At 43.4% G+C, this 21,569-nt stretch overlaps 1 protein-coding gene across 10 annotated transcripts in view; it reads right to left on the minus strand.

Moving 5' to 3' along the window:
• The window catches only part of KIF1B (kinesin family member 1B), an 86,485-nt gene that overhangs the window by 29,840 nt on the left and 35,076 nt on the right, over window positions 1-21,569 (minus strand). For 6 of the 10 annotated variants that reach the window (XM_027730914.2, XM_027730911.2, XM_027730913.2 and 3 more), the window contains 9 exons: window positions 20,134-20,240; window positions 19,596-19,679; window positions 17,812-17,992; window positions 17,388-17,460; window positions 4,912-5,005; window positions 4,004-4,152; window positions 3,245-3,423; window positions 2,148-2,285; window positions 1,184-1,432 (listed from right to left, as the gene is read on the minus strand). In XM_027730914.2, coding sequence (XP_027586715.1) covers window positions 1,184-1,432; window positions 2,148-2,285; window positions 3,245-3,423; window positions 4,004-4,152; window positions 4,912-5,005; window positions 17,388-17,460; window positions 17,812-17,992; window positions 19,596-19,679; window positions 20,134-20,240 — 1,254 coding nt within the window. Of the gene's footprint in view, window positions 1-1,183; window positions 1,433-2,147; window positions 2,286-3,244; window positions 3,424-4,003; window positions 4,153-4,911; window positions 5,006-9,793; window positions 13,192-17,387; window positions 17,461-17,811; window positions 17,993-19,595; window positions 19,680-20,133; window positions 20,241-21,569 lie in introns of those variants that run through there. The other 4 variants (XM_027730917.2, XM_027730916.2, XM_027730915.2 and 1 more) reach the window with 2 other exon arrangements.

Here is a 21,569-nt window from a genome sequence, read left to right on the forward strand (position 1 = left end):
AAGTTTCCTGCACTTGAGGCAACTGCACCTTTCTGCCCGTGGAGTCTTTCCTGCCCACAGGCTCAGAGAAGGACAAAGCCAAGCTCTGGTCCCTCCTCCTTTGTTCCTCCCTTCCACTGGCCATGGAGCCTTTTTTTTGTACCACACCTGTGGCAAACACCCCCCTCTCCCTGCTTTAACCAGGACTTTGGCTCACAGGGGAAGCAAGGAAGCACAAAAGCATCACTGGGGGAGTGGGAAGCAGCAGAGAGGGGAGCCAAGCCACTAAATAAAAATATTTGTTTCTTGTCATGAGAAACATGTTTTAGCAAGACTATTAATGAAGAAACAAGGCAAAGTACTACATTCTTTTAATGCAGCTTGCTGTCCTGAGGGTCTACAACACAGATTGAGGTCTGATAATGCCCTCATTGTTTTTAGACTGGCAAACTGGTTAATACATGAAGCAAACCTGCTTCAGAAATTCAAGCACAGGGCCTTGGGAAAGTGCTGATAAACACTCCCAGCCAGCAAATTGCAGTGATGATGACCTTTCACTAGGTAATACTGGCCACAGAGAGTCAAACATAATCTGAGAAGCCAAATCATCTCAGAGAATACCCTTTTCCTCATCCAGAAAGAACCATTCTTCTTTCTCCTCATGCCACCTTTTCTCTTCATACGCAGAGGATGTTAAATGGGTTTTCAAAAAAAAATGGGTTTATTGGACTGGACTTAAAGACTTTCCACCATACTTGGGTTCTCTTCTACAGGAGAAAATGCCATCCTACAATTCTATCCCAGTGATCCTGTGATGGCTGAGTAGAGAACTCTCTGAATGATGTTTAAATCCTGCACAGAAGCAAACCCAGTCACCCTACATTGCAACAGTTCTCTAGAAATAGATTTGCTCACATTGTAACAGTTCTCTAGAAACAGATTTACTCACATTGTTGCATCTAAGGGTTATTTTCTCAATTATTATTTAGGTCTACATGGGAATTTAAAACTTATGACATGGGAACTTAATGAGATGACATGGGAACTTAAAACATCATGTTGGACTACACTCATTCTCTGGCCATTCCAATTCATGGATATTTTGGCTAGACTGACAGATATTCTGTGTAGCACAAGGCAAAGCCATTGCAGTCTGCAGCAAGAGCTGGTCCCTTTTGGCCATTCTCAGAGGAACCTCACCAACCTTCCCACTAAAATGAACCAGGGGGATCGGTCGTAAAACGGGTCGCGCCCATCATTGAAGAGGTCTGATCCCTCCTCAGTTCCCACGTCGGAGCCAGTGTCATCCACAAAGGCCTCATCATCAAAGTCCTCCATCTCATCCTGCTGCTCATCAGCCAGTTCAGTGATGTCGGAGTCGGCCGTGGAGAAAGTGGGGGAGGGCGTGCGGTCGGCAAGGCGCTCGTTCACGCAGCCATGGAATATGGGGGAGCTGGAACCAGCCAACGGACACCGACCGGGGCCAGGGGAAAGAAGAATGTTCATTTAACAGCTGTTTGTTGCCATCAGCACAGAGACCACCTGAACAACAAGCAAAGGCTTCAAACCACCTGCACCGCCACGGAACGCGAGGGGAGGGATTCGCCAACAAAGTCGGGGGAAAGAGTGTCCTTGAACGGAGCAGGAAGCAAATGGAAAAGGAATGTCAACATAAAGATCTTGAGAGCACATCCATTTAAAAGAGCTACAACTCTTATTGCCAACACAGCATTTCTGCAAATCAAAATGTTGCAAAGGTGCAGCCAACATCAGGACATATTAAAGAATCCCATCGGATACTTCCCTAGGGAATGACCAAACTATTACAACCACATATGTAAGTAAGACCCTGGGCCACTTTTCCGGTGTTCTTCACACTCTCACAGCTCTGCTCCAGCGACTTTGGATAGAATTTAGCTGGCTACATTCTTTTAAATAAACTTGTAACTTACTACGGGTTCACTCCAATCAGAATCCACCAGTTCACACCAGAACTGGCAACACTCCAGAGAGCATTTTCTGCTCTCCACTGCATTTTAAGCCTCTGAGAAATCCCTGCAGGACAAAACACACGAGTGACACAGAGGCCACACAGTTCATCACCACATCCCGAGCCAGGGCTCCCCCAGGAGTGGGCAGTGCAGCAGCAGTGAGGGTGTGGCACGTACCTCCCGACCAGCTTGAACCAGTGGAAGCGGTCGTAGAAGGGGTCGCTGCCCGTCATGGTGCTCTCGCCCTCGTCCTGGCTGTTGGAGGCCATCTCCCCAGCCCTGTCGTACATCTCCCGCATCAGCTCCAGCCTCTGCCTGCACACGGGAAAGCAGGAATGAGAAACTGAGGAGAGAGCGGAGCGGAACAAGCGGGGAGCGCCAAGTGAGGGAACGCTGACTTCGCCTGAACCAAACTCAGAGGCTGCACCCTGAGTTTGGGGGCTGCACTAATGCTCTGAGGTGTTATGGATTCGGGGAAAAAACCTGTAGGCAAGGTCACTGCAGAGCTCACAAAAATCATGGATTTCAACCCAGTCTAAATATTCTTCTTTTACATCTAATTCTGGCAGATTTTTTGCTTCCCTTTTTTTTGCAACCAACCATGTTGCTGAGTAATTTTGGCAGCTCTTTGCATTCCACTCCAGAAATGTTGGCATTTTGATTCAAAAGTGAGTGGATTCCACTGCAGACTTTTTTTCATTTATCTATTTATTTATTTAATTAAAGAGAACAAGTGTTTCACACTGCAAGACCCTTTGTCTGGAAGTTATTAGTAGGAAAAAGTTCTTCAGTCAGTATTTAGAGAACGGGGAAAAGACAAATGTCATTTACATATGTTGGAAATAATTCATATTAGTCAGAATTTGTGTAGCTTCCAGAGAAACAGAATCTTCTTTATTTGAGCTTTTTATTACAAATTATGCCCTTAACTACCAGGTTTTATAAAGCAGGTGGCAAGGGTATTATTGCAGTGAAAGGACTGTAAAAAAAGAATTAATGCAGAGAGAAGAGCTGTGATGAGCCTTATTAGATTTAAAAAATAAAATCTAACCTCAAATGACAGAAATTAAATGTGAAGGTGAGGTTAGATGCTGGAGAACAAGTGCACCCATTCAAAGAATCTAGAAAGCTGGTATTTAAGACATAGAAAGTTGGCATTTGGGAGGATACAGAGGAAAAATAAGAGCAATGGAGAAGGAAAGGCAAGGGGGGAAATTTTTCAGCCAAGTTCCTTGGACACAAGGAATTTTTTTTGTCCAGTAATGTTTACATACTTGAGTTTTTCTAAGGACCAGTAATGTGTTGCTCCATTCTTCAGATCCTGGACTTCCACAGCCACCACGGTCCGAGGGAAAGGCCGGTTGTCCCGGGTCTTCTCCAGCTCCGTGGGCAGAAGCTCCGGAGGCAGAGGGGAGTAGAGGGTGTCTGTGAGCAGGACAAACTGAAACTGCACCTGGATGGAAAAGGAACATCACTTCAGTCCTGAGAAGTCAGGCACAGACACCTAATACAAAGCCGTGATGAGGCCAGTTTGACTTGTAACTCTACGAACAGATTCAGGGGGGTTTTATGTCACTTTTTTTGTTTGTCTCAAAATGGCAAAAAATATGATTTTCAGCTAAGGACACGCATCTTGCCTTTGCTGTCACAGCTAGCAGAGGTCTGAAAACTACAGACCCAGCACATCCTGCAGCACCCACTGCTCTTGGAAAGAGGAATGACCACAGGAAGGTGAAAGCAAAAAGGAAAATACAGGGCCCAGGGGAGATGGACATGAACGTGTGTTTATGGCATTGACAGGAACAGCAAAAGGGAAAGGAAGGAGAGGAGAATGGATCAGCCAGACTGGCATGGGATGTTCACTCAGCCACAAGCCTGAAACAGAGACTCACAATTTTCCAAACTCTTTTAAAGTTTAAATTAATAAGCAAGAGACATAACTTTGAAGAGCACAAGTGGAGCATTTGAAGCAGGATTACACAAGCAAAACTGATGAGTCAGAAAATTCAAAAAGCTGCTTTGCACGTCCCCACCTTTTTCTTTAACTCCACACTGATTGCATTGGCTTCTTTCAGATACACTGCATTTCCCCAGAGCTGGTCCCTCAGGGAAGTGAACTGGTGGAATTTCCACTTCCTGAAAGCCCACTGGGCCAGTTCGTACTCGTGGCGTGTCCAGGGCACTGGGGAGAGCAAAGAAACAGAGAAATAAAACACTGTGGCTTCACCTCAAAGCCATCACAGGCAGCATCTAATGCTCCTGCTGACTGTGTCATCAAGTTCTCAACACCTTTTCTGGAAGAAGAGAAAACAAAACCCTGCATTTTCATTATTCAGTGAGGAAAAACTGGATTCAAACTTAGTACTGGAGCTTAATGATCAAGTAAAGGAGATTTGGAACAGAGGAAACAAAATGAATTCTACTCCTATTATTTTAAGTTATTTTACCATTATTAAAGCCAAAATCTGAAACTGTGGAATGAAAGCAAGTATTATGGGAATAAACTATTTATTGTCCAGAAATTGAATTATACAGACATGTCACAGAATGCTGAGAACTCCTACCAAGGAGGAAAAAAACCCTTTCAAAATCAAAACAAGGAAACAAAGGCAACAGTGTTATTTTGGCTTAAGACATCTGAACTCTGTCAGTGCCAAGAAGAGAGAGATTCCTTCAAATTCAAGACCACCAAACCAAAGCCTGAGGTTAAACTAATCCAGTTTACACATCAACTGAATTCAGGGATGTGTATCTGTTCTTCATGTGGAACTTATCCCATAAATAGGTATTTTAAATCTTTATGCTGTGAGGATTATGGATCAAGAAATCAAAGTGATTTTGCAGCTTCCCAGAGCAAGTTTTCTGTCTATTGAAAGAGGTGCTACAGCAACTGTTCCTTTAGGCTTGGCTTTACCCAAATTACTTTTAGCTTCAAACTCACCTTCTTCTTCCTCCTCCTCCTCCTCTGTGGTTTCAGCAGCCAAGGACCGAGTCTCCACCTGCTTCTGCAGGGCCTGCAGTTTACTCTCATAGTCCTGTGGGGAGAGAGGAGAGGCCGTGTAGGAGGACAGACAAAAGCCAGGAGGGAGCTGAGAGAGCCCAGAAGCTCAGAGGGACAGACAGACACCGAGGAAAACCCACCCAGAGCCTCCCCCTGCTGCTCCCAGGTCACGACATGCACTGCTTTAGTGCCACCCCCCCTGGAAAGAGAGAAGAGAGAGCCAAGGCAATTCAGACACAAGTGCTGCTTTCTAAGATTTACAAGCTCACTGTGTCTGGAAGAAGAAAATGTTTGGGGTTTTCCTTTTGCTAAAGGTTGGAAAAGGGTGGTTTTTTGGGGGAAGCTGCTTGCTGCTTTCAGGAAAGTAGGAAAGAGGCAGAAACAGAGAAAATTACAGACATAAATTTAAAAGGGGAGGATTATTCACCTTCATTTTCTCAAGCAGAAGGATTAACAGCACCATTGATTTGCCTTTTTACACAAAAAAAATTAATTTCAGATTTTAGGGGGGGAGACATTTTGTTTTCAATTCGATTTTCCCCTTGGCATGTAAGTACCACTCTCTCACATGTGTATTTAATATATCAGAAGATAAAATACCACCCCTGCCCTGGCAGAGAAGTCTGTGCAGTGGCTTCCCCACAAGGAACACTTCAGCAACACCTTCTGGTACAAGAGCATTTTCTTCCTGTTCAGCTTTATCATGCCTTGAAATAAGTGCTACTATAATCTAATGAGCCTTTAATTATTTGCTGGTAAAACAAACACAAATCAGAACAGACACAGTCACCGTGCTCCTGGTCTCAAAACCTATCTCACTGTATTTTGTTTTTTTAAGATAAACCTTTGGCATACATTAGGCAAACTAAACTGGTTTCTCAAGATTTTTACACAAGAGTTGCAACAACAATTCACTAAGAGTGTTACAGAGTCCTTGAGGAGAATTCTTGAAGCCACTCATCTTGTATTCCAACCTTCTCTCTTCCACAGCTCCAAATCCTAAAATTCCTCTCCAACACCCAGTTTGCAGTAACACATTGTTAAGTCTGAGAGCTACAGAAGAAAAGCTTTACATTTTCCTCCCATTCTGTTTAAGCATCTCACCTAGACAGCTGCATCACTGGGTTTTGGACAGCAAGTTCAGTATTTAACACAGTCACGAGGGGACTGCAGCAAATTTAACCCAGGGTCAGGCAGAAAAGCCTTTAGACTGTATTTGGAAAGGAGAGAAGCCTCAAGGACATTCCTTTAGGTTTACAGGTAATATTTTTTGGAGACAGGGTTAAGGAATGGTGGCTGTGCCCTTTGAAAGGGCAGGATTTTCAACACCATGAGTTCAATACCCATAACCTTTAGGGACAGAGAAGTGGACTCAAAAGATATATTGGCCTTTGAGGGCTGCAGTTTAATTTTCTAATTTCCTCTTGATTTTGGCAAAAATGCTCTTTCTTCATTTGTGTCTGTTCCCTTCCCTGAGTTGGCTACTCACTCACACTGGAAGTAACCTCAGCCCAGCAGCATAAAAACTGCAAACAAAACAAACACCTTTCCTTTGATATTTCTTCTGAAATTCCTAGTGATTCACCAGAAAACTATTCTAGACTTGATGAGGAGTTTCAGACTTATCTACCCTTCTGAAATACCCAGCATAACCTTGAAAATTCTTTAACATAAAGGCACTTTCTGTGATCTTTCCCCCCCTCCCATTCCATGCAGAAAATGCTATTACTTCTGAAATCCAGACAAAACAAGTCAGACGTGAAGTGACACGAACAACCTTCTCTCACTTGCAAGGAAAGGCAAAAGAATTTAGTTTCCTGTAATCTGAAATTGATAATGTCATTTTGAGCAGCTACATTGTAGAAATGAAAAGCTCTTCAAGTAGGGTTTTAACAGAACCTTTTCAGATTCTTTTGGAGAAACTGAAAAGCTGCAGAGGGAATGGTCAAAAAATCAGGAGCGTTCCACTGTGAACATTCCACATGAAAAACCCAGGCACATTAAATTAACTCACAAAGACCTGCTTCTGGTCTTCTCTATTTTCAGACCTGTGAGCCAAGTAAGTGTATCTTCTGTACATTTAAATACCTAGATAAATAAATGCTTAACATAAGCAGACACTATTTTCAGACTTGTGAGCCAAGTAAGTGTATCTTCTGTACATTTAAATACCTAGATAAATAAATGCTTAACATAAGCAGACACTGTTCGTTGACTCCACACTAAAACACTACTTGAAAAAACTAAGTAAAATAATTGAAGTTTGTTTTCCCATAATGAAAAAAAAGAAATAGGTACCATTTCCCTAAGCAGGACTGAGGTTGTACCCAGCACTCAATGCTGGGTAGTATTTAAAAATGATTGGCACTGAGTAGGAGCTGAAGGGCTGAATTTTGGGCTGGTTCACCCGGAAGGTGCATCGACTGTTTGCTCTCAGGACAGACTGGTCAGCTCTCCAGGGGAGCTTTTCCAGAGCTGAGTAGTGAGAGTACACACATCATTGTTAGTACCAATTAAAGGTGCCTCAACTGCTGGAAAAAGGGAAAAACTGCATCCAGAAGCTGCCCTGGAGGTCCCTGCCCAGACTCCCTGGAACCAAGTGCATGTTGTTGTACAGCTCCAGACTGGGTGGCTTCATCAGCTCCATCAGTGTGCAAAAAGGGACTGCAAAGGTTATTTTCCCCATGGGGATGGAAATATCTAAAGCCACGACAATCACGGATTTTGAGAAAACAGGGGAAAAAAAAAAGAAAAATCAAAAAAAGACCCCAATCAACCAACAAACAAAACAAAAAACACCCCCACACACTCGGAGTAGGCAAAGCTTTGTAAGAGCAGACTGGACCAGCTGTTAAAGCAGAACACTGAGTACAACAACTGAATTTCTTTGGATCTACATGGTGCCTGCCAAGGTACTGCTGCGTGTGATTCCCTCCTGCATTCGAGGTGCACAAAACAGTCCATTTCTTTTGCCTTCAGTGAGCAAATAAATGGAGAACAGCCAGCCCCGAGTTTCCTTCCAGAATTTAAATAAACAGCACACAGGATGGTACAATGGGACAGCACTGAAGAGGAGTAAGGCTTGTAGCCCCCTGTGCTATAAAAAGCTCTTTTTTTCTTTTATATTTATTTTAAATAAGCTGTGAGAGGAGACACAGATCTGCGGGGGCTGCTTTCCACACAGCAGCTGAAAAACCAGGGCGGATGAACCTACAAGAATCAGTCTGAGGAACAATTAAAGAAACCTTTTTAACTCTGCTAAAACAATCCCAACCCCAAGATAAAAAACCAAAAGCAGGACAAGCCTGCAGTCAAGTTTGATTTCCATTTCACTGAGACAAGTCTGACACTTACAAGAGTATTTCATAGTTTATTGAAAGAGCACTTGTTACAATACAAACCAGTTCTGCTTTTCACAAGGCAGATGCTTGCTCTTAAGACAATCTAAAACTTGTTTTTTTTCCTAAACAATAGACAGATCTGAAAATCCCATTTAATTCAAAGGCAGCTCACTGCTTTCTTTACAGTACAAATGGTTACACAGCATTGATTTCTCATGTGGCAGCTCCTGGAGTGATTCAATGGGAAGTAGCCAAGAAAAATTTCAACATATAAAGAACAAATTTCAACATATAAAGGACAAACAGTGAGGGAGATATTGAAACTATGCTGAATGAACTGATAAAAATAGCATCCCCTAATTTGGCAGATCCCTAAATTCAGATGGCTCGAGAAGGGATGTTGGAGTGGATCTGAGGAGTGTTACTGAGGTGCATTTCACCCACCCCCAAACCCACAGGTCCTAAGGGAGTCCTAAAGGATGGTTTCAGAGCCATCACTAAGGCACAGGTGGATCCCAGCCAGCTGTCAGAGCACTTGGCAAGGCAGCTCAGCTTGGGAGAACAGCACTTCCCCCCTGGATGCCACATTCCCATTAACCTGAAAGCCTTTTCACACAGACTGTATGGAAGCAGCTGTCTCACCGTTCATTAACTCCATTAACAGGGGGTTGGAGTGAGAGCTGGGTGTGTTTCTGAGGAGTGCAAGGAGATCCACAGTTCTCACACTGCTTCCCTTATCTGATGAGGCACTGCACTGTTAATTACTATCAGATTCTTAAATATCCTCCTAAAAAACAGGGGGAAAAGGCTGCTTCCTCAGAGTAGACAGGACTCCCTTCTGACACTGACTGTCCTTTTTCTGTTTTGTCAAATCATACAACAGAACAAGCAGGGTTGTTCTTCTAGTGTTACATTAACGGTGGGGTGAGACAGACTGATGGCAACCTATTGCTCACCAGCACCACCCAGGCATTCACAGAGAGTTCTTCTCAGGTTTTTAAGCTGAAATAGGTTGGCACAAACATTTTAGTGTCTAGCATTAAGGTACCAAGTAGCAGGAGTTTTTAATCTCATGTCAGTACGAGTAGTTCCATGGATTTCAGAATCACTCCATGCTCAATCACGTGGTGATTTCATCCAGGCAGCCCCAACCCTCCCCAAAATGGGACATGAGATAAAATGGGTTTGGTTTTCTCTCCCACGGCCTGTCCTGGGCAGGCTGACTCTGCTTGGCTCCTGTATTCCTATAGAACTGAGAGGGTTTTCCCAAGCATGAGTCCAAGCCTTTATGAGGATATAAAAGAACCCATGACCCTTGACATGCACAAAACCGAAGTGCAATGCGCTGCTAAAACAGGATTCTAAAATAAAGGCAACAGCAGAATATTATTTGCAGCCCAAAACTCATTTGGCAGTTCTGACTCAAGCTCAGAGGAAGTATTGCTCATCTGCAAGCCTTCATTTCTTGAAGAATCAAGACATTTTTGGACATGATGCTTTATTTCCTTCGTTCAAGTAGGCCAAAGCACGAGACAAAATGCAAGTTACAAAGCCAGATTTGGACACAAAAATAAACCTGCTGTTAAAAAACCTCCCAAGTTTGGGACCAGTTCGTTCTTTTAGGAGTTGGAGGACTGACTTTGTATCTCCTACATCAGGGGCCAGTATCCCCTCAGTAAAACATGTGCAGGGAATTAAGAGCTGACACTTGATTAATCGATATGTAAATGGTGCAGTGGCTGCCAAGGAACAACCAGCACCTACAACATGCACAGCTGAGGCAGGGAAAAGTAGGATAGGACAAAAAAAAAAAAAAAGGATGGAAAATAAGCTTAAGGCACTTGCCACTCACCTACAGCTATGCTGAACCACACACAAGTAACAGTTACCAGTAGGGCTTATATCTCATAAAAAAATAAGCAACCTCAAGTAAATTCAGGATACTTGTGCAAAACAGCACAAATACACTGCAAAGTGGACCTACCTTACCAAAAGTAAGTGGCCAGTTGTGGTTTTAAAATCTTATTCAAGTTAAATTTAATAGCTAAATAAGTCCTCAGAGATTTAGATTGGCTTATGGTTAAGGCCACAGATTTTCAAAGGTAAGTGCAATTTTGTCTTGCACTTCAAGAAACTCAGATAAAACACCTGTGTAATTAAGATTGGGATTCTCCAATTGACATAAAACCCCAAAGCCTATTCCTTAATCAACAGTTCTTCAGTAACTTGCATTTGGAGTGTGGGGAGAAGGAAAATTAATCTTATTTTCTCCTCAAAGCAACCTTCTCCTTTATTAAACAAGTCTTGAATTAGGGTTTAATCCAAGACCAGAGGCACTAACATGAGGTATCATATTAAGATGAAACAGTTCAATTCTCCCATCTTACAGGAGAATTCAGCCAATACAAAGTAGTGATCTATAAATCTTCATAAGAATAACTATTTCAAAAACATCTCCCAGACTCACGCCCGAGAAAGCTGAAAACATAAAATAAAAGAATTAGCTTTTTGAGTGCACCAGAGTGTTGAAAAATCCTAGTTCCTTTCCACAGTCTCAGTATAATAATTAAAAACTATTATATTTAGAGATACAATGGGAATTAGAAAAAGCTTATTTCCAAAGTATTGCTTCAGCAATATATATATATTCTGACATAAACTCCCGTTCAGGCAGGTTTAACTGTCACAGCAATTTCATACCAATAATTATGAACTTAAGCAGAAGAAGAGACATCTACTCAGGGAGTAGGACTGTTGTGACCCAACAGCTCTTCATAATTTCTCTATAAAAAAAGCCACATATCTTGTCAGCCGACAACTTTTGGTTTATAGATTATTATCACTATCAAAAATTTGAGTTAAGAGTGGAAAATATTGTTCTGAAGAGCCAGATCAACTTTAAAAACAGATGCTCAGTTTCCTCGTTGCTGAGAAAAAGGTCACAAGAAACATTCAATGCTAGAAACTAAATTCCTCTTTTGATTGTCTACGTAAAACACGGGAGGAAGGAAGCACTTGGTAAGTTCCAGACAATGTTTTCGGCATTAGAAAAATACTTCAAGACACACGCACGAAAAAAAAAAATTGGTAAATGAGCTAGCAGGGAAGGTCTCCCCTCCACATCCCTCCCTCCAAGTCTTCTAGTCTATGACAAAAAAAGTTCTTACAAATTTTTTTCCCCGAACATCCTTCCAATCAACGCTGGTACAACCGCAAGGCAAGTCACATGCAGGGGCCGCGGGGCCGGGCCCTCGTGTTTTGGGGGGAGTTACTCGAGCTCTCCCCGGCCCGGCAAAGCCCCGAGTCCAGCAGGGCCAATCCTGGCTGCTCCCCAACCTCCAGCCAGGATTGCCCCCGCTCCCTCCTCGCCCAGCCTGCTCTGCCCCCCTGATCATACGGTGGTCTCTCTGCCCGCTTTGAGGTTGGGGGCCGAGAACTGGCGCCGCATGCGCGGGGGCGTCACAAACTGGTGACAGTGGTTGTGGCGCTCGGGCGGTTTCGGGGGGGCCCCGTCAGCGCCGCCGTGGCCGTAGGGCTGGCGGTGCTGGTGCACGTGGCGCTTCTGCTGGAAAGTCTGCAGGTCCGGGCTCTGCTGCCCGCCGGGGCAGTGCAGCGACTCCGACGAGCCCGAGCTCTGGCGCCTCAAGCTTTTTTGGGAGCCGTTGTTGAGGGAGTTGCTCCTCCAGCGCAGCTGAGGCGACGGCTGCTGCTGGCTGGGCTGGGGCTGGGGCTGTGTGCTCAGCTGCTGCCTGTTAATCTGGATGTTATCCTGGCTCCTCTGGGGGCCATAAAGATTCCACAGCTGCTGCGGGTCTTTAGGAGCAGCTTTGCTTTCCTTCTCTTTGCCTTCGTCTTTGCTCTTATCGTCTTCCTTCGGGATTCGGACCTCGATAACTTCGTCCTCGGTGATAATGATGTGGGTGCCCGGGCTCCAGGAGTTCCTATGTTTGGGATTGCTCTTGAAAGGGAAGCGGGGTTTGCGGTTTTCGGGCGGGATAAATCGGTGGGGCATGTTTTGCCGGCGCAGCTGCTTCGCTATTTCCTGCTGCTGCAGGTTTTTGAACCGAATCTGTTCCTGCCTCATCCAACGTAAGCGCCCGCGTCTGAAAGCCGGGTCACCTGCCATCAGCTGGGAAACACGTTCCTCCTTGGCAAGATCATCGTTCTCGCTTCTCTTTGAGTCATCCACGGGCTTCTTATCCACGTCCACCGCGCTGGCAGAGCTTGGAGACTTGGCATTAGCTATGGTGGACTGAGCTTTCTCTGGAGATCCTATCAGGGGTAAAACCTTCTCCATTTTTAGCATCTTATTTCTGAGAACTTTGATCTCTTCGTCCTTCATGTTGTTCTGCTTCTTCACCTCTTGCAAAATATCCTCCAATTTGTCTATGTGCACCTTTAGGTCGTCCACATCGGTTATTCCTTTACCGTTGGCCATCACGTCTTCGATCTTCTCATCTCCAACTCCCACCGTGTCCCAGACATCCCGGGCGACGGCTCGCCACGATTCGCGCTCGTTGGGATCTTTTTTCCCATACATGGCACAAAGCTCCTTCATTTTAACAATGGCCAGGGCCTCAATCTCCTGCCTAGTGTGCCTGAAGTCATTGAGCGCTACCTCATAGCAAATCTCCTTCACAGCCTGAATCTTTAGGTCTGAGATGGTGACCCATTTGGAGTCTTTGCTAAGGCGTCGCCGTTGGGGTATCTGGTACATTTTAATGGGTTCTCGTTTCTTCCCACTGCTGGGGAGGCCACACTTTTTTACAATGGTTTGGAGCTTGCTGGGGGGCAGCTTCTCTCTCAGGGAAGTGATCAGTCTCCAACTCTCCTCACACGATCTCTTGTCCGAATCATCCCCACTATCAGAGTCTGCATCCTTTGGAAAAACAAAAATCAAGAAGTGGCCCCAAAATAACCAAAATTAAAATTGTAAGAAAATGGAAAAGCTAAACAAGAAGTAGCAGGCAAAGAAAACTAAATCAAAAATCAAAATAGAACAAGTGATAAGGAAGTCCCTGAGGACTGAGTGTTAGGGCATTAAAATGTATCTTCAAGAGTCATGGACTGTCAAAATTGGAGCCCTTCACTAAATTAAGATTAACATTATATTTAAAAGTTCTTGTCATCTCAAAACAGCAGGTAATCTGAACTCTTCCCTCCCAATCCCTTCCAAAAAAATCTTTAAACAGACCGACTAAAACCAGGTTCATGATTTTTTTAAAAAAAATTAAAAACCAAGTGTAAAAACTGCACTTCACACATGCTACAAAGACATGCACATCCCCGCCACACACATTTGCCTTGGTGACTGCTGTGGCTTCTCTCAGCAAGTCCTCCCCAGGTAGGTGAACACAACAGCCATCAGAGAAGGTGTCATGAGCAGCCAGAGTAAGTCGGGTTAACACTGGTTAGTAACGTTGCACGTGGTTGCAGGGGTGCTCAAGTTTAGAATCCACTTCACTACAACAGCAGCCAGAGAAGTGTTAGACCACAAGGAAAAATGAAACAGAAGCAGCCGAGAGGTTCAATGTTAAAAGGACTGTAAGTGCCACTATGACAGGTGAAGACAGTGGTTCATACTCCAAGACTTGCTACAAGCTAAAAGGATATCCAGAATCAAGAGTTTCAGAGGTGGGTTGTGGTTTGGTTTTTGGTTTGGTTTTGGTTTTGGTTTTTTTTCCCATTTGGCACCTTGTTGCTTATTTTAAGGAAAAAACCATTATCAGTCTTGTCTGTCCGAAGGATGAATTTCAGCAGAATGCAGAGTAAGGACCTTTTTTTTTTTTTTTAGATTGTTTTAATATGAATTCTCTATTTGATAGCCTTGACTTGTCTTCTTCTCACACCCTAGAGCCTGGAGCTTCCACACACTTGCTAAGCATTATGCGTGCTTTGCTTCTTCATTACAAGTTTTCCACCTTTTGCTAAATGATTTTTACTGAGCAGTGCTTCACGTTTCCATATTCTAGGAATGTTTGTTCAGGTAAACTGCCACCACAAGTTAAGGATATCCATTACTGCTTACTGCAACCAGGAATTAAAGTCAGACCACTCTTCTTTAAAGGATGAGTGAGTTAAGACATCTCATTAACAAGCAAAAAGTCCTATGGATTATCGCGATCCAAAGATCTTCAATCCAACACAGCCGTCGGTGTCTAATGAGCCTCTCTCTAACATCCCTGTTTTCCACATGGAGATTTATAATACATGAGAAACCAGGAACAACAACAGCCAGTTACTCTAAAACAAAAGGAAACCCAGGTTACTGACTCAGAACGCCGGGTTTCTGGATTTTAGCCTTCGGGTGGATGACCACAAAGAATGGGGAATACACTGGAATTTGGGTTGGGATGATGGAAGAGGGTGAAGGAAATACTGTTCTGCCCTATGGTCAAGATTCACGTTATTTGAGCTTCTTGTGACTCTTTTGTATTTTTTAGAATTAGTACTAGACAATCAACTTCTGATTTAGGACAAAATAAAAGCAAAACGCTGGTTTAGCAACAGAATATAAACTCTTTGTGAGTTTACAGCTGACAAAATTTGTGGCCCGAGGAAAGAGCCTCTACCAAACTGCAGATTGCAGTGGGAACCAAAGGTGCCCTGGAGGAAGACACTGTGCAGTCTGACCACTCAGGGACACGACCAGAAAGGCAAAACATGAACTACTGCAACATTAACTCACAGGATTCTGACAGGTTACAAAACTACCACAGAACTACTTATGGGTACAGCAGGTCTTGGTACCAAAAGCTGACGAAGAGCCACTGTGTCATTGCCCTGAGTGCACTCAGAGGTCACCCAGACCAACTAGCACAGCTATAAACCCACAGTCCAGTATCAGTGGTCACTGCAGAGCCATTATGGCCCAGAAAACCAGGCAGACCATTTTAGCTCTGCTGAACACATTTTCACATTCAATTTGTAAAATGGAGAACGACTATTTCTATTCCCTAGTCATACTTAGCAAGGCAAATATATTCTAGCTGTGAATTTTGGGGGACAAGAGTTATGGTTTATCTTTTTTTTGTACAGTACATCTAACAAATAAACACCCAAATTGGTTGGAATCTCAGCACAAAACCAAAACAATCTGGTGAACAGGATTAGCCAGCTTCTTATATCCAACATCATACTCCAATTTAGACCAAGAAGAGTATTTGTATTTCAATATCAGTCTTGCACAGCAGTAAATTAGAGAACCTGATATTGCAGCTGGATATGGCAGCAATGTAAATACTTTTAAGGTACACAAGCTGAAATGCATTCCCAGATTTCCCCCTCATTATTCACCTGCTGCTGGAGGGATGCACTAATCCTGCCCATCCCAGGCTCTGCACAGCGACACAGAAACAACAAACTGTGCCAGGAAGTTTTGCTGTCACCTGAAAAACTCTTCCCTGAGCACTGTGATAAGCAGGATTGCTCAGTGACCAAGGATCTCCTCTGACATGGTCCCTCACAACTAGGAAAGGTGTCCTTCAGGAACTGCTGATGGTGTAGGGTGGTATTCCACCTTTGCCCACTGACTGAAACCAGCCAGAACAAAACAAGCTTGACGAAAAAGCACCTTTATTGCAGTATTAACCAACCCACTCTCTAAAGAGCCTTCCCTTAATGTGACGTATTTGGAGAAACAAATTCCCTCCACAGCACTTTATAAACGCAGCCTGATTGGAAGCAGCTTCCCAGACAGCCAATTCCACATCTTTAATTCATACAACAGCTTTGCTTGTGCCTGTCAGCTAAAATTCAAGGGAGGGAATTCCACTACTTGCATCTCGTTTGACACACTGCCAGAAGTTACTCGATACTCAGACTGGTTTTATTTCCACGCTGAACTGATTTTTGCTGTACTGCTTTCAGCTACCCAAATTTTAGCTCTAAAATTCCAGAGATGGAACATTACATTAGTCACATCCTAACTTCCTTTCTGAATTAAGGGTTGCTTTGGTTCAAAGTCTGCAGCCACCCCCCACCGTCCAAGAAATTATTCCTTTGTGATGAAATAATTAGAGATGCAGAAGTCTTTAAGTGTGTAATATAAATTTAAAAAAAAATTTTAAATTATGTCGCTTCTTCCTGTGGAAGCCACAGTACTTTGCTCCATTCTGGTTTTGTGAGAAGGGGAAGAGCTTTACAGCTTAAAGCCCAGCATGCATTAAACCCACAGTTTTCAGTGGTCTCAATTTCCTACTACAAACAAATGAATCACGAGTTTGAAATTTTTAGCAGAATTCAGGCACAACTCTGAGTTCAGGCTGAAGACAACCAGCTAAAGCAGGATCTGGAGACTCAGGTTTCTAAAGGAAATCTAGATTTCATTCCTGGGCTTGGCCTTAATTTTAAAATTCACAGGGTGCTTGAAGACTGCAGCAATTTCCATTTGTAATGCACTTCAGGGAGATTTGTTGTGAGGAGACTGAAGCCCTCCTATATCAGACTTCATTTATCAGACTTCCTAGTTAAGAAATATGTGGAATGGTGGAATTCCCAGTGTTCTGAAGGAGTTAACATTCCCTTTGCACACTGTTCCCTAGGCATAACCCCACCAGGACCACTAAGACCCTCACAAGGAACTCCATGCAGGGGAGGGAGAGGGGTTAAAACATGCACAATGCAGCAACATTTCCAGACATCATTCCAAAAATACACCTGGTGTATCAATGTTCTAGGAAACTCTTTGGCAGCACAAAATTAGTATGTTCTGGTGGTCCAAGACAAAAATAAAGGCAAACACCCCAAAGAGTAGCTGTTTATAGACTACTGAAAAGGAACTTCAAAAAACACAGGAGCACAAAAATGCCCTTCTTTCAGGTTAACTTGCAAGAAATTCAAACTATCCCAACAAGAATTGATTAAAGCCTCTTCATTGTCAATCACAATCTCTGAATTAACATGAAGGAGCTCACTCACACTGCTGAAAATTCACTGGAGACACAAAGAATTTGAAAGCAAAGGGAGAACTGCATTGTGCAGACAACCCAAGCAGGTTTCCTAAACTTTCAGATAAGCAAGGACAGGAATTACTGTTTGCCAAAGGTATAGTTAATCAGAAGTAAGGACACATACCAGTCTTTGCTGCTCCAACAAGAGATCAGCCTCCTCCTTCTCTTTCTTATACAAAATCTCCATTTCTTGTAATCTGAAGATGAACAAAAGGACACAAGTAGTCAGAGGTCATTATTTTCATGATGGGGTTGTTATTCTACACCCACAGTCCCCGAATTTCAGTCATAAGAGGAAAAATCACTGCCCTTGAAAGGAGCTGCAACTCCCTGTGAGCTTCAGCCCTTCACCAAAGGGTCTGGAGGGTTTGTGGCAGGTGCTTACCCATGATTTTTAAAGGAGTTGGGGCACTGAAACCCTACAGTAAAATGAGGAGGGAGCTTTCTGAGTTCCCACAACGGGTAGCAGAGGTACTGTGTGGCAGAACCTGGCAACCTGCTGCTGACTCCTCTTTGTTTCAGGTAGAAATTCTGAGTTATTTTGTTACCTTTTCTCCATCTCCTGCTTCATGTCAATGCCCTGCTTCTCCAGGAGCTCCCTCTGAGCAAATGTCCAGTCAACTGGCTCCGAGGGAGTCTCAGCTGAGGGTGTTTTCTCTCTTTCTGCCCGTGCTTGCTCTGGGTGGTTGAATCTGAAGACGTGATTTTTACCCATGATGATCCGATTTCCTGCAAACAGGAAGAGAAGTTTAACTCTTTCAGGAGTTAAAGGATTCCAAAAGCCCTGAAAAGCATCACTGAAGGATTCATCCCGTTTATCCCACGGGGTGACAGCCTAAGGAAGGACTGCCCTGTAAGATTTCTGTGTACATACAAGTTAAGCAGGGGACAAGAAAAAAAGGAGAGTGGTTTGTACAGAACAGTCACTGCTGGTCAGAACAACTGCTCCCAGAGGACATCATCATCCTCAGGGGTCCAATCTAATAATCTAATATCCCAGCAGAGTTTATAAAGAATTAAAGGACAAACCTGGGAGAGGGACCAACAGTTGCAGTAAATCAAACACATCACTAAATCCCATTCCTCTCCTCCCACGCAGGCAAAAGCCACTTAAAGCAGAACTTTCAGCTTGAAAAGCCTGACTTCAAACACTGGAACACATGGATGGTGCTTACTTTGCTTTAAAATGTGGTTTATATGTATTGATTTTATTGCAGTCCTACTCAGTGGGATTTAGGGAAGGATTTTACAGCTGCTTTTGTACCAATGTCAAAAGAGCTGAAGAAATCTAATCTTGTTAAGCCTTCTGGCTAAATCCTACAGTTATCAGATGTCCCCATGTGCATGCTGGAAGACATCAAAATGTCCCTGCACTTCCAGAGAGCACATTAATGGAGTTCAAATTTTAACCAGGCATCCTAGTTAAATACACCTCCAAAGTACCCAAAATTGTCCCTATCAATACATGACTAAACCAGAGGATCTTAAAGTTGTCAGACACCATGTCTATATTCTTCTAGTAACTCAATTTTCTAGATGCAGAAGGGAAAAAATGTACTTCTTTAAAGAGAAAATAAATTGTCCAGTCATGTTATTCAATATGAACCACATGCAAACACAGAACAGCAAAAACTGTCCCTCCTTTACTGGCCAATCTGGTACTGAAGTCACTGCACTTGGTTCCATGAAAATACTCACAGTTTGGTACAAAGAACTCAGAGGTGGGTTTTGTTTGCTTGATTTTAGGGGTTTTTTTACCAGTACAAAAATGGGGGAGGGCAGAGAAATACAGAAAGCACCAGAGCTTGAGAGAGACATGCTAACCCCCACAATTTAGGGGGGTCATTCCCTCCTCTCTAATTCTTCCCCCTCATGCATTTCTAAAGGAATGTAGGGGGCTGAGTGGAAATCTAATGAGAGCAAAGAGAAGCTGTTGTACTCCAGCAGAGGGTCAGACCTCAGCTTTGCCAGGAAACTGGGAATTTTCCATCAGCAACTGGCAGTCTGTCTGCTCTGTCTCACTGAGACTGCCAAGGGCAATAGGCTTGGGCAACAATATTTGAATAATATCAGGGTAAGCAGCAGGACAGGCAGGATGCTGCGTGGCAGAGAATATTTAAATATTTATTATATGTAAATACACTCAGAGCTGGTGCAGCAAAGGATGCAAGAAAACAAACTGCAGCTGAGAGAAGAACAGTATCAACTTCTGTTTGAAAGCTCCACTCCAGAAAGGTGACCCTGGCCCTTAACAGCACCCAGCATTGTCTACACATGATGGAGAAGTCACATGTGGAGAATCTACAGGAAAATCCAGTGTAACATTTCTCACCTGAGCGCAGCTGCACGGGCTGCACCACCCTCTTGCCATTCACGTAGGTTTCTGATCGTTCACAAGGCTCCAAAGTAACAATAACTGCAAAGAAAACAACACTGACCAGTGAGACTTCAGAGAAACAAAAGTGTGCAAGCCCCCAAGGCCTCTCATTTTCTGCCTGTCTTCACACTAACACCAAAAAAGTGAATCACTCCTGGATGTCGTGCTGGTTAAAAATAAACCCCACGAGGAAATCAATACTACTGACATCTCCACATATTGCAGCTGCAAATTATTTCTTTTTTCATGTTTGCAGTTAACCAAGGTCAGAATGTAACTGTTACACTGGCTGCAGCCTGCAATTTGAAGCTATTATCACGATTTGAAGCTATTATCACCGAAACAAATTTTATTTTCTTCCCCTAAGACTGAAGAAACAGCTGATCGTTTTCTTGAGGTCAGAGAAACTTCCAAACCCCAGTATTCCCAGGCCAAGCAGCAAGTGAGGAGTGAAAGATTCAGCAATGCTCTGCCAGTAGAAGCAGGTTTTTACCTTCCCCATTGTTGTTCCTCTCACTCCTGAAGATGCAGTGCTCCTCCTTGATATGGGCCCCGCTCAGGACAATGTCCTGCCTTCGCTCAGCATCAGCTTGGCCGACCCTGGGGCCAACAGAAGATATTTCAAGAGCAAATCAGACACTTTCTACAGCTCTGTGTAGGACAACACGGCCCAGAAACATCCAGGAAAAAGTCTAAACTATTAAGACTCTCCTTCAAGTTTAAAGGTTTGAAGTAGCATTTAATTCTGCACTGCAGCTGTACCACAGAGTGGGGGATAACAGCTTCACAAAGGAAAAGAGAAGTTTTCTCTCTCTTAAAACACGTAACTTAAAGAGAGAACTGAAATGTTAAACACCTCTGGATTTCATGCAATTATTGCCCTCTTGTGCATCTCCTTTTCCCTTTAGGAAAGGATGCAGAAGGAAGAACAAATAAGTGACAGGAACTTGCAGCGGTGTGTTTTCAGCTGGCAGACAGGGATCATCCCTCCCAATAATCACCATCTGCACTTCAACAAAGGAGCAGAAGTGGCTCAGGAGACCTTGCTGAATAATTTGATGCTTCAGAAAGCAAGAGGTTGGCTGCATCCCTGGAGCATGAAGATTTATGCCCATTCCAAACTCAAGCACTTGAGTAATTCCAGATACAGACAACTTCATTTCCAATCCTAATGTTCATGAACTTGCTCTACTTATTACTTTACACATTTCTGATGTCAGCTAGCTAGGCTCAAAATTTATTTTTTAAGCCCTAAGCTATTCTATTCATCTTTCTGTGCTGAATTCCCTATAATTTGATGTTCCTTTCAGCAGGCCCAATGCATATTAGAGTAGGACCAGCCCCTGCCTGTGTACTCTCCTCCAGTTGTTCCCCAGGAATGTACAAACTAAGCAACCAAACACAGCTTGGTGCTCCAAAGATAATAACAATCACCTCTCTCCTTCCAGCTGTCTTGACAACAAATTTTGGAATAAAATCCACTTAAAATTCCAAATGTGGCAATTAATTTTATCTCATGCATGTGAATGCAGAATACATTAATTGTGCACAAGCATGGATAACAGTTTATTTAAATAATAAAGTGAACACTCATCCATATTCCAGTTGCTATGGTTTTCAATCCTGCACCCATCCAAATCTCTCAGGCACTTATTACTTTTGTTTTCCTACACCTCAGACAGAGGGGATGTCAGCCTGTCTTTTACTGCCCAGGTGTAATAACAACCTCTTACAGCTGAGTGACTGCACACATTACCTTTCAAACACCAAATCAACCTCAAAGGAAATGCATTTCTGTCCCTTTTTTCCCACCTACAGCAATCTCATGCTTCATTTGTACCTGCAAGTTGAACAGCTCAGGGCACAGTCGTTATTTAAACTCGTGGAGTCTCCAGCACAGGGATTTAAGGAAGCAAAGAAGCAACCTGA

This window comes from Pipra filicauda, unplaced genomic scaffold (genome assembly GCF_003945595.2).
Source record: "Pipra filicauda isolate LSUMZ 115617 unplaced genomic scaffold, ASM394559v2 scaffold87_size3191425_pilon, whole genome shotgun sequence".
NCBI classification, from domain to species: Eukaryota; Metazoa; Chordata; class Aves; order Passeriformes; family Pipridae; genus Pipra; species Pipra filicauda.